Genomic DNA, 12,148 nt, shown 5'->3' with positions numbered 1-12,148 from the left:
GCCAACCCCCAATATATTTCCTCCTGTATCAGAAAACACGCTATGTGATATACATATATCTGTACGTGATGTTGCCAAGCTAATCAAAAACCTTGATTCCAGTAAAGCAACCGGCCCTGATAGTATTCCAATTATAGCACTAAAAAAAACTTCAACCAGAACTAGCGCCATACTTACAAAACTGTTTAAACATTGTCTTAAGGAGAACTGCTTCCCATCACCCTGGAAAATCTCATCAGTATGCCCTGTATTTAAGAATTCAGGTGATCGCTCATCTCCCTCTCAGTACAGGCCAATAAGTCTACTGTGCGTCATGAGTAAGTTGCTGGAATCTCTGTTGAATAGAGAAGTAATCAACCATCTCAGCAAAAATAACCTTAGTGACACACAATATGGTTTCCGTTCTGCTAGATCTACAGCAGATGTGTTTACAGTTATATCTCATAGGATTAGCGAATCTCTCGACAGAGGCAACCTTTCTAGGGCAATTGCTCTTGACATATCAAAGGCCTTTGATAGGATATTGCATAAAAGTTTACTTTACAAGATCTCCAGCTATGGTATAGCTAGAAATGTCTTCTCAATTATTAAATCATTTCTCTCTGATAGGTTCATAAGAGTAGTAGTTGATGGGCAAAAATCAGAAGCCCACAGTATTAATACTTGAGTCCCTCAAGGGTCCATCCTGGGCCCAACTATCTTCCTAATCTACATTAATGATCTTCTAAATCACCTCCTTACATCATTTGTAGACATTTATGCTGATGACACTACTATTCATGGTAGCACATCTAAGACTGTAAACGACCAAATTCTCTCCGATTCTCTCTCCTCTGATCTTGAGCATGTGGTACAATGAGGAAAGGAGTGGCTTGTTACTTTTAATGCATCTAAAACCAAGCTTTTATCTTTACATCAACGCTCAGATCCCCATCTGGCATCAATTGAAATGAATGGCTTTCATCTTGGGGAGGTCTCATGTTTTGACAAGCTTCTGAGCTTGACTTTTACTCCTGATCTTAAATGGAACACGTACATCAAATCTGTTGCCCTGGCTGCTGGAAAAATGGTGGGATCCTTCTATCGATCGAGTAGATATCTCACTGCTGATGCAATTTTCTATCTATATAAGAGCCAGATACGTCCAAGGATGGAGTACTGTTGCTACATCTAGGTAGGAGCTGCTAGAAAGGACTTTTCCTGCCTTGATAGAGTTCAAAATAGACTTTGTAGCCTTGTAGTAGATGTCCTATTCTCTTTCCTGCAATCTCTATCTCACAGAAGAGATGTTGCGAGTTTGTCTCTATCGTTATTTTCATGGCAAGTGCTCGACTGAGCTTCAATCAATGGTCCCTCCTCGCCAAACTTTCACAAGAAACACTCGTCTAGCTGAAAGCACTATCAATAATCCCCCCCCCCACTCTTTATCTGTGCCTAAACCTAAATTCCATGAACAAAGCTTCTTTCTTAGAAGTGCACGCCTGTGGATCTGTCTTCCGTTTTCTGATTGTCTTCAAGTCCAACATAAACAAGTTCTTGATGAACCGTTCCACTCAAGTTAACAAATTTACCGAATTTCCATTACTAACGATTACTATATTGTCCAATTGACTACTGTACACTCTTAACCCTTATCCTCAAGTGGTCTCTGGGCCTTGATAAGTGATGATGCCTATGTAAAAAAAAAAAAAAAACTGCTTGACAAAAATTAGTTTTGCTATTTATAAAAGAAATTAACTCAAAACTTACTTCAGCATTTTCTTCAGGTCGTTTGATTCGGTGGATGACATCAATCTTCAAATTTGAAATGCGATCAGAAAATTTGTTAAACTGAAACAAATAGAATATTAATTCACTTAAATGTGATATGATTAAATAACACAAAATGACTGGAAGAGAAAGAAAGCATTTAGATAGAAATTTTCCTAATTTGAATGAAAATACAACAAAATTCAGACAACTGGAGAAGAAGCCAATGTTTGAGGCTTTCAAAAAAAACAAAACGTGCTTCATTATAATCCTTTCTAAATAATATAAATACAATTCTAAGTTTATGTTATGCAAACTTGTAATTGTGTAGAAAAGAAGTAATTGGCCTTTTTAAGATAATGCTTTCCTTTTTAAATTTATTTTAATGGAACCCTGTTCCCACAGTGGTAGCAGCTACAAAGCAACTTCCAAAACACTCATTTTTGTTGGTTAATTTTTAAAAGTACTATCAACCAAGTCTACTAGGATAAGTTTGAAGGAATTTGTTCCTGTCATTCTTGTTGCACCAAAAATAAAAAAAAAAAGGTCTTAATTCCTAAATGAATCACATTTACATTTGGATCTTATCAATGTCATCTTTGATCTTTATGTAAAAAATAGAGCTACTATGATAATGCATTATCAAAGTAGTTCCACCATATAATATCATTATAACCTTACCTTGTAACAAAGCTCTAGACTAAACATGACTTACACTTCTAAAGGTTATGGACCCAACGTGTGTGTTTATTTCGATGGATCCGAATCAAAATTCGAATTGTGGCAAGTTAAATTTTCAGGATATCTACGAATTCAAAAGCTACACAAAGTACTTCAAAACACAACTTGAAAACAGAAACAACCCCGACTTCATTGAAAAGAACACAACTGTCTTTGCAGAATTAATACAGTGTTTAGATGACCAAAGTCTATCACTGGTAATGAGAGAAGCCCTGGACGATGGCTGCAAAGCATTGAACATATTGAGAGAGCATTATTTATCGAAAGGAAAACCCAAAATTATTTCTTTATATACTGAACTGACCTCTCTAAAATGAATGGAAGCCGAAACCATTACTGATTATATTATAAGAGCTGAAACGACTGCAAATTCTTTAAAAATGTCTGGTGAAGTTATAAGTGACAGTCTGTTAATTTCCATGGTCCTTAAGGGATTACCGAGTGATTTCAAGCCATTTATCACCGTGATAACCCAGAAAGAAAAACCCATGACTTTTAGCCAATTCAAGGTAGCACTCAGAAGTTACTAGGAAACTGAAAAAAATGATCACAGAAAAAAAAAAAAAAATGAATCTACAAATATCATGAAATTTAAAAATGCACACATAAAAACACTAAAATTAAATTATACCCATGCTGGGAATAAAAACCGCAACTTTGCCAAAAACAATTTTTTCCTAAGAAAAGTATAAAAATTATTTGCTATAATTGTGGATGACCTAATCACAAGAGTTTCCAATGTAGATACAGGACTCAAAATGGCAACTCCATTAAAAATGTGGAGAGTTCCGTTAGCGAACATACATTCTTATTTTCATGTACGTTTAATGCTTCAACAAACAATAATTTTCTTGTCGATTGTGGTGCCACGGCACATGTTATTACAAAGAATCTGATTTTATCAATTTTGATCCCAACTTTAAGCCACAAAATCATTTTGAAGAACTAGCTGACGGGAGTCGAGTAAATATCGGTTTGAAAAGAGGCAATGCTAAAATCTCGCTAAGAAACAATAAAGGTGAACTATGTTTCTGTATTCTAGAAAACGCTCTTCTAATCCCAAAATTTAAACAAAATATATTTTCTGTACAAGCTACCATTAAACAAGGTGCAAATATAAACTTTAGCCCAATAAATCAAAACTGGTGTACCTATCAACGGTGCATTGTGACTTGAACGGTCCCATGGAACCGATGGCCAGAGAACATTATAGATGTTTTGAATTTCATAGATGACCTTTCCGGTTTAATAATGGTTTACTTTTTAAAGAACAAATCTGATATCCTGCTAGCAACTAAAAAATATTTAGCCGACATGGCTCCCTACAGTGAAGTAAAGTGTATTCGCTCTGACAATGGTATGGAATTCACTAATAAAGACTTTGAACTTTTACTAATTAACCATCATATCAGGCATGAAAAATCAGCTCATAGATCGCCACACTAAAACAGGACTGCAGAACGAGCATGGCGGACACTTTTTGAAATGGCAAGATGTCTACTCATTGAATCAAAACTCCCCAAAACCCTCTGGACATACGCACTTATGGTGGCTGCTTATATACGAAACAGGTGCTTTAGCAAAACACTATCTAAAACCCCATATGAAGCTTTCTATTGTAAAAAAAACAAAAACAAATTTAAGCTGAATACATATATTTGGTTCAACTTGCTTCACTAATAGATAAAAAGAGTAAATTAAATATTAAAATCAATAGAGGTATATTTCTTGGATACGATAAAAACAATCCAGCAAATTTAGTATTTTTTCCAGAGAAAAATAAAAATAAAAAGAATCCGATGTGTAAAATTCACAGGCACGTTTAATTTTAAAGACGAAACCCCATCATATGAAGAAGATGAAATTATATTTCCTCAAATTATTAAAACAAATGAAGACAATGAAGATGACGTAGACAAGAGTATCCATGATGATGATGTTAAAGTCGAAAGGTATCCCAAAAGAAATAGAAGGCGACTCGATTTTTTTGTGGTCGACAATATAAAAGATTATCAATGCTATTCCATGGAAAATATGGCAAAATTTCTTCCTTTTTCACTTTCCAACACTAGGAGGATCTCATCAGTCACAAATGATGCAAACTTCCTGTTCCTCCTCACTGGAATTTCAGGTTCTGGATGAGCACTTTTGCATTTTCTCAAACCATATACAGATGGGCACAAATCAGCTATTCCTAAAGTTATTTTTAGTCTATGTTTTTGTTGCGTTTTCTTCTTTGGCAAAATATAGTTCAGACTTCATACAGATTTTCAATGTCCATTTTCAAGAACTTTTTAAAGTTTTCAACACCTTCTCCAGACAAAATTCAAGTTTTAAAAACAAAATTTGGAGTGTTTTACAATCCACAGCAATTCAATAAAGTGGTAAAAAATCAAGTAAATGTTACCATAGTGAATAAAAGTTACTTTGCATCATTTTTTTTTGTTTTTTTTAAAAAGTAGTTTTAAATGATTTTTATTTCATCGCAAATATTAACTCTTTATGGCTTTTAAATTTATAACCAAAATTGCTACCATCTTGTCTACATTTTTTGGCCTGTCCAGCCTCATTTTAGGTTATCATAATTGTCCCCCCCCCCCAAAATTTAACGTTGATAATCATTGTCACAAATATGATAAACCAACAAACAAATTGAAGGGTGGCAGTGTAAAAGAAACAAAAATTAGCATTGTGTAAGGTTCGTTAAGCCGCTCCAAAGGAAGGTAATAATACAAATAAGACCTTTTCAAGGCAAAAAAAAAAATAAAAAAAAATCAAGGCCTTTTCAAGTCTGTGCAACCCCTGTAGTCTTTAAGTATTTTCAAGAACTTCTTGAACTGACTTAGCATTGGTGGGAAACAAAATACTCTACAATTTCAATTGATTACCAAAATCAAACTTCAATCAATCAGAAAAAGTTTCTCTGGGAGCTGAGTATCTGTTTTCTATTGGCTATTAAAAAAACAATCCGAGCGAGCAGAGTCAGTCACAACACAATATTATCAACTACTACTAAATTCCTTGCAGATGAAACCAATTTTAGTCTGGATCACTTACACATATCTCTTTCTCTACTATTATATAAAAGGAAATGTGTGTGTGTGTGTGTGTGTGTGTGTGTGTGTGTGTGTGTGTGAGAGAAAGAGAGAGAGAGAGAGAGAGAGAGAGAGAGAGTTCCCAATGGACTCAAAAACAGCTGCGCTAATTTTTTTTAAATTTCACAAAAAGCTACTTGATGTTTCCAAGAGTGTTCTTACCTAGATTGACAAGTGTTTTTTTGTGAAAGTTAGGCCAAGGGGAACCATAGAATAGAGCTCAGACGAGCACTTGCCATAAAAACAACAAAGCAGGGACAGGCTTACAATGTCTCTTCTGTGGGAAAGCGGTTGCAGGACAGAGAAAAGGACATCCCCCACTAGGTTACAAAGTCTATTTTGAACTCTGTCAAGGCAGGATAGGCTGCTTCTAGCAGCTCCTGCCTAGATGTGACAAGAGTACTCCATCCTTAAACATACTTGGCTCTTATACAGGTAGAGAATTACATCAGCAGTGAGATATCTACTGGACCTAGAGAAAGTTTTTTAAGGTAGATTTTGGGTTGGTCTACCAGGCCACAATTACCAAGTAAACACCACCCCTAAAAAAATAACAGATAGGCCCCCTCTCCCTTAAAAAAGGTGGCTATAAAGTGGGTGTTCATTTTACATTAAATTGATATAAAAAAGTCATCCTCCATCTTTTAAAACTATACTTTCTTTATATCTTGGAAACTACTCGTTTCCTGGAATTTTAAACATTATTTTTGGGATTTTAACTGTTATTTTCATGTTCAGCATCCTCCAAAACTTATAATAGTGGTAATTTTAAAGGATTTTTGGGGGATGGAAAGATACTGCATCTTTACCAATGTTTTAATCATAATCATTTGTTTTCCTAGTTTTCCATATGAATTACAAAATATCTTATATTTCCCCCAAACCTCTGGCCTTGATAGAGGGGAAACTAATACTTGCTGCTATGGTTTCAAATGCTCTGAAAAAACACCAACGGAGACTTGATTCCAAATATTTCTCATATATTATATCTCCCCTCTTTGGTTTCCATACATAAAGTAAATTTCAAAGTGTATAAAGATTATTTGATTCTGGAGATATTCTTGATTGTACCCTATTTCCAAAGGAACAGCAAGTTTCAGTCTTCCTTCCATCAAGGCCAGAGATTTGGGGAAATATTTATATATATATATATATATATATATATATACTAGCAGTTCCGCCCGGCTTTGCTTGGGCCCTATGTACTGTTCATAACTTTATGTGCATATTAAAAAGTGTGAATATGTACGGTAATGCCTTTCTATATAATAGGTTTCCTTAAGTATCATAGAGAAACGTTGGAAGAGACTGCAGACATCAAATGTTTTAAAACTTTGACCCCAATTTTGACTCCTTAACATTTATTGTTTTGGGCTCAAATTAAATTAAAATGTTTGACCCATGTCCAAGTAACCTACATCTAAAATTTCAAATGTTTAGACCCAAAATTGGCGAAGAAGTTTGGTAGAGTCTGCAAAGGTTAACTCTTTCAACTTTGACCTCTTGCCAGCCAAATTTTCGCCCCAAAACTGATTAAAAAGTTTGCTGCATGTCTGATTACCCTTTATACAAAATTTCAAATGTTTAGACCCAAAATTGGCTTAATAGTTTGCTAGAGACCACAAAGGTAAAATCTTTTGAACTTTGACCCCTTGGAAACCATATTTTCAGCAAGAAAATGATTAAAAAGCTTGCTCTATACCTGAATACACTTTATGTGAAATTTCAAATGTTTAGACAAAAATTGGCTGAGTAATTTGGTAGAGACCGCAAACGTCAAATCTTTTTAAAACTTGGATCCCAATCTTAACATTTATTATTTTGGACCCAAATTAAATTAAAATGTTTGATACATCTAAAATTTCAAGTGTAAACCCAGACTCTACCAAACTCCTTCACTAATTTTGGGTGTAAACCCAAAATTGGCGGAAGAGTTTGGTAGAGTCTGCAAAGGTCAACTTGGACCTTTTGGGAGCGAAATTTTCGTCCAAAAACTGATTAAAAAGCTTGCTGCATGTCTGAATACCCTTAATACAAAATTTCAAATGCTTAGACCAAAAATTGGCTGAGTAGTTTGTTAGAGACCGCAAAGGTCAAATCTTTTGAACTTTGACCACTTGGCAGCAAAATTTTCACTCAAAAATCGATCTAATAGCTTTCCCTATGTCTGAATACCCTTTATGTAAAATTTAAAATGTTTAGACTAAAAATTAGGTGAGTAATTTGGTAGAGACTGCAGAGGTCAATTTTTTTTTAACTTTGACCCTTAACATTTATTGTTTTGGGCTCAAATCAAATTATAAAGTTTGATCGATGTCCAAGTAACCTATATCTAAAATTTTAAGTGTTTAAACCCAAAATTTGCGGAGGAGTTTGGTAGAGTTTTCAAAGGTCAAATCATTGATCTTTGACTCCTTAACCGCCAAATTTCTGGCCGAAAATGGATTACAAAGATTTTCCCAAATCTCAATACCCTGTATATCAAATTTTGAGTCCGTAGACTGAAAATTGACATAGTTATTGCATAGGAAAATGTAGACAGACAGACACACACACACTTTCACTTTTATATATATATATAATAGATATAAAATAAACATTTTACAATTATTTAAACTCTTCAGCTTTATAAAATATTTGAATTTTGCTCAACCTAAATTTATTTTGCTTAGTTTTCATCCTGTGAAATGGGGGGGGGGGAGACACCTACAAAAAGTATTTTCTCTTAAATATTTAACAGAAAATGCTTTTAAAATATAAATCAATTTAAAAATGAATAAGTGTCGAAAATTTAATGAAAATCTGACCATTAGTTAATTTTTGTTGGATTTTTTAAACACGGGTGTGCTTACGCTTTCAAAATGATCACTACATGAGAACGTTATTTCAAGGCGTCGATAATATAAACATGATATTAGTTTCGCATTTTCATTATTTTTGAAGGTGGAATTTGTTCTTAATTATTACTAGTTTATTTTAAGCTTTTTCTTTTAACTAGTACAAAAATTATGATAATATTAACTCATATTAACGTTAAATCATGTTACATAGGGCGGGGGGGGGCGGTCAAATCTGTGGCACGCATTGGAGGTAGATTGTAAAAAGTAATTAAAATGGTAGACATTTAAGAACTCATTTCCGAGAAAAATATTAGAACATTTGAAATTCTGAAGTAAAATAATAGGTATAAAAATACTTGTTTATACAAAATTCACACTATATCTCTTCTCTATATAAATAAAATGAACTCATTTTTTCCTGTCTGATTTTTACATTAATAGGATTAAAAATCAAGATATTTCATGCAAATATAATATGCACAAACGGCAGAACAATATCTGAGGTGTGTTATAGGCTTATTATTTCTCAAATTCCTCGATAATCTTAGATTTCTATACTTTTTCTGCTGAGAAGTCACGGCCAAAATCGGTTAAGATCAATGGAAGTGGTAAAATATTTTCTCTCTAATAAATTCCTCCTCCCCCTGCCACCACTTAACACCGTTTGGGGATCGTTCACAAGGAACAGTTGAGAAGAGAACACCGGTTTGGCTTCGTAGTTCTTTCATGTGAAGTTATTTAAAATCACTAAACTAAGCTGCAGTGCTCTGTGGCGTAGTGGTTAGCGTGCTGGACAATTCACATTATATTTTCACGTTCGCGCCGACCTACCGTAGTCGTTTTTTTTTCCTAAACAACTGGAATGGACTTTTCTTGGTGGCCGAACTGTTAACGTTGCAGATGTTTTTTTTGGGGTTTTTTTTTTCACACTTTATTTTCCTACTTTTACTCATGACTCCGGGTTTGATCCTTCCTACTTACCTACCATAACATTTTTTAACCCTCCCCCCCCCCCGTCCCGGAAACAAACACTCGGGCAACGCCGGGTACCCCCGCTAGTAAAAAATAAAGAAAAATCGGCACTTCTATACTATTAGGAGGAAATTTTATAGTCGATAAATGGAGTTTTCAGATAAAAAACAATGATTTCAACTGATTTTTTTGTCAATTCTAATAAATTACAATGTTCCAGTCCAGTCCAAATTATCTGATTATTATTGAATTATTAAAAAAAAAAAAAAAAAAAAAAAAAAAAAAAAAACAACTTTAATCGTGTTAGCAGGTGAAAAATTGCAGCCATCTTGTTTAAATCGAAATGGAAAATTACTTCCCTTTTGAACTGTGTCTTATGATCGTTTTCATCAAATTCTATTTTTTATTTTCGGTAAATATAGGGATATGCTACAACAGAACACCGACCAGCGAACACTCCAATTTGTTTTTTTAGGGGTAATTGAGGTCGCTGACAACGAATCTGATAATCAAACCCGGTGCAAATTTATCGTTTGCGTGGTATTAACCCCTGAACCCACGAACTACTGTGCGCCATTTTACAGCTTCCATTTATGGTACGCGCGAGCGCGCGGTAACATAACCAACGGTTGTTGAATGTGCCTTCACGTAGCAAACTGCCTTTTCCATGGCGTACGAATCTTTTGTGGAACATTTAAAATTATACGAAGAAGAAGAAAAGGACTCCATGTCGGAAAGCGGAAAGACATTTTTTTTTTTTTTCATTGGCGGACAATTTAAAATTCGAAGAAAAAAGTTATCTAAAACAAAATACATTACAGAAATTTTTCTTCTTTTTGTCTTTCGTAGTTTTTAATGCGGTTTACAAAAACATAAGCACCAAACATTTTTATGTTTTTCGCACTTTTTTTTTTTTTTTTTTGGCGGGAGGGGGGGATTCAATTATAAAACTTGTGTGGCTTAACAGGTGCTTCTGCAGTTTAATTAACCGTTTTTTTTTTGTTTTTTTTTCGTAAGTAACGCACGCACCGACATTTACCGATTAGAACACCATTCAGATTTTTCAGAGATTTTACTGTTTACATTGGGGGAGGAGGCGGAGGCCAATATAAACAGAAAGCAGTAAAATCTAAAAATGTTAAAATGTTTAATCGGTTCGAAAAACACGCAGTGCTTATGGATATATTCGAAAAGGAAAAATGGCGGCTACCTCGTTGTTGGATACGTTAAGTTTCGGAAAATGATTTCAAACTAAAAAACTACACAAAATACTGTTTCTAAACTCACTCAATGTTTACAGTGACGTAGGCTTACAATGTAAGTGCATTTCTTACATTATTTTGTATAATTTTTTAGTTTGGACTCCTTTTCTTAAATTTAACGTATTCAACAGCGAGGTAGCCGTCATTTGTCTTTTTCAAATATATCGATAAACACTATGATTTTCGAACCAATTAAACATTTTACATTAAATAAAAACACTAAAAACGTATCCAGTTAGGTAGAAAATCTTGCCTTTGATAACATTTATTTGTTATATATTTGTTTTTTGACAACTTTTTCAAATCTATGTGTATAGTAAAACAACCCCTATAGCGTTTATTCGGTTCGAAAAACAAGTAGTGTCGAGCATTGTGCGAGAACAAGAAAAATGGCCACGAGATGACTCTTACATCTTTAAGTTTCGATAATGTTTTTGTTTTGTTTTTTTACCAAACAAAATACTGGTAGAAAACCTGAGTAACATTTATTGAGTTGGTTTCTACCATTATTTTGTTTGATTTGATTTCCATTACTGCATTTTTCTATAGTCTTGTTAGGGTTGATTCTAGACAAGCATCTATTTGTCTGTCCAATAACAACACATTTAGGTGCTAGTGCAGAGAGTGGTCCTGGTCCACTGGTCCGCGCTATTTTTTAAATCGTATTTTCAAGTTTAATTAAAGTTTTATGATATATTTTTTTATTCAATTGTAAGGTTGAAGTATAAAATAGGTACAAAACACCCTCCCCATGTTAAGAATGACTTTTTAAATAATAACGTTATTATTTACGTCCGGATCACTCTCTGCACTGCACTAGTGCAGAGACTCTGCAGTCTGCACTAGTACCCAAATTTGTATAACAGGAAATTAAAATCGCATCTACTGTAGTTACTTTAAGGATTAAGAAACACATGAACCAGCTCGGTGTAACAGCGAAACATAAACAAATAAACCTTTAAAAGTCACATATTTTAGATTGCGATGAAACACACACACACAGAAATAACATGAATTGGTAAAATAAGAAAATCTTGATACTTTCTCAAGATTTGAAGTTTTATTTCATCATTATTTTCGTTATTAACAATATCAACATAAAGAAAATAATGCCCTGCATTATTACTCTAATATCTTCGACTGCATACGTTTCAGATTAATGATTTTTTAAAGTTAAAATCGAATGTCAATCTAGTTCGATCGATTTTATCCACTTAAAACTTTTATTTGAATGAAAACGGTTGAAGTTAGTTATGAAATAGAATACCATAAGGTTTCAAGTAACGTGATTACAACATTTAAGATGTGTAGATTTTGTTTTAAAAAATAAATAAATAATAATTACCTTAAATGTGTTTTTACTTTTATGATGCGACGATTTCCCCATTTTGAAAACGAGGAATTTTCAAACGTATATACAATAATTATGGTGGTTACGAAAAACCACGTGCGTAAAACTGAAATAGACAACCGTTTCCGGTCACGATTA

The 12,148-nt window shown here is 33.8% G+C and overlaps 1 protein-coding gene across 1 annotated transcript in view; it reads right to left on the bottom strand.

Moving 5' to 3' along the window:
* LOC145286076 (small subunit processome component 20 homolog) overlaps positions 1-12,148 on the bottom strand; it is a 169,371-nt gene extending 157,223 nt beyond the window's left edge. The window contains exons 1-2 of the mRNA XM_080134747.1: positions 12,005-12,148; positions 1,750-1,830 (exon numbers count right to left, since the gene is read on the bottom strand). Coding sequence (XP_079990873.1) covers positions 1,750-1,830; positions 12,005-12,046 — 123 coding nt within the window. The 5' untranslated portion in view covers positions 12,047-12,148. The remainder of the gene's footprint in view (positions 1-1,749; positions 1,831-12,004) is intronic.

This window comes from Euprymna scolopes, chromosome 10 (assembly GCF_053919585.1).
Source record: "Euprymna scolopes isolate OS-2025 chromosome 10, ASM5391958v1, whole genome shotgun sequence".
NCBI classification, from domain to species: domain Eukaryota; kingdom Metazoa; phylum Mollusca; class Cephalopoda; order Sepiida; family Sepiolidae; genus Euprymna; species Euprymna scolopes.
This window is presented reverse-complemented; position numbering and strand designations above follow the sequence as displayed.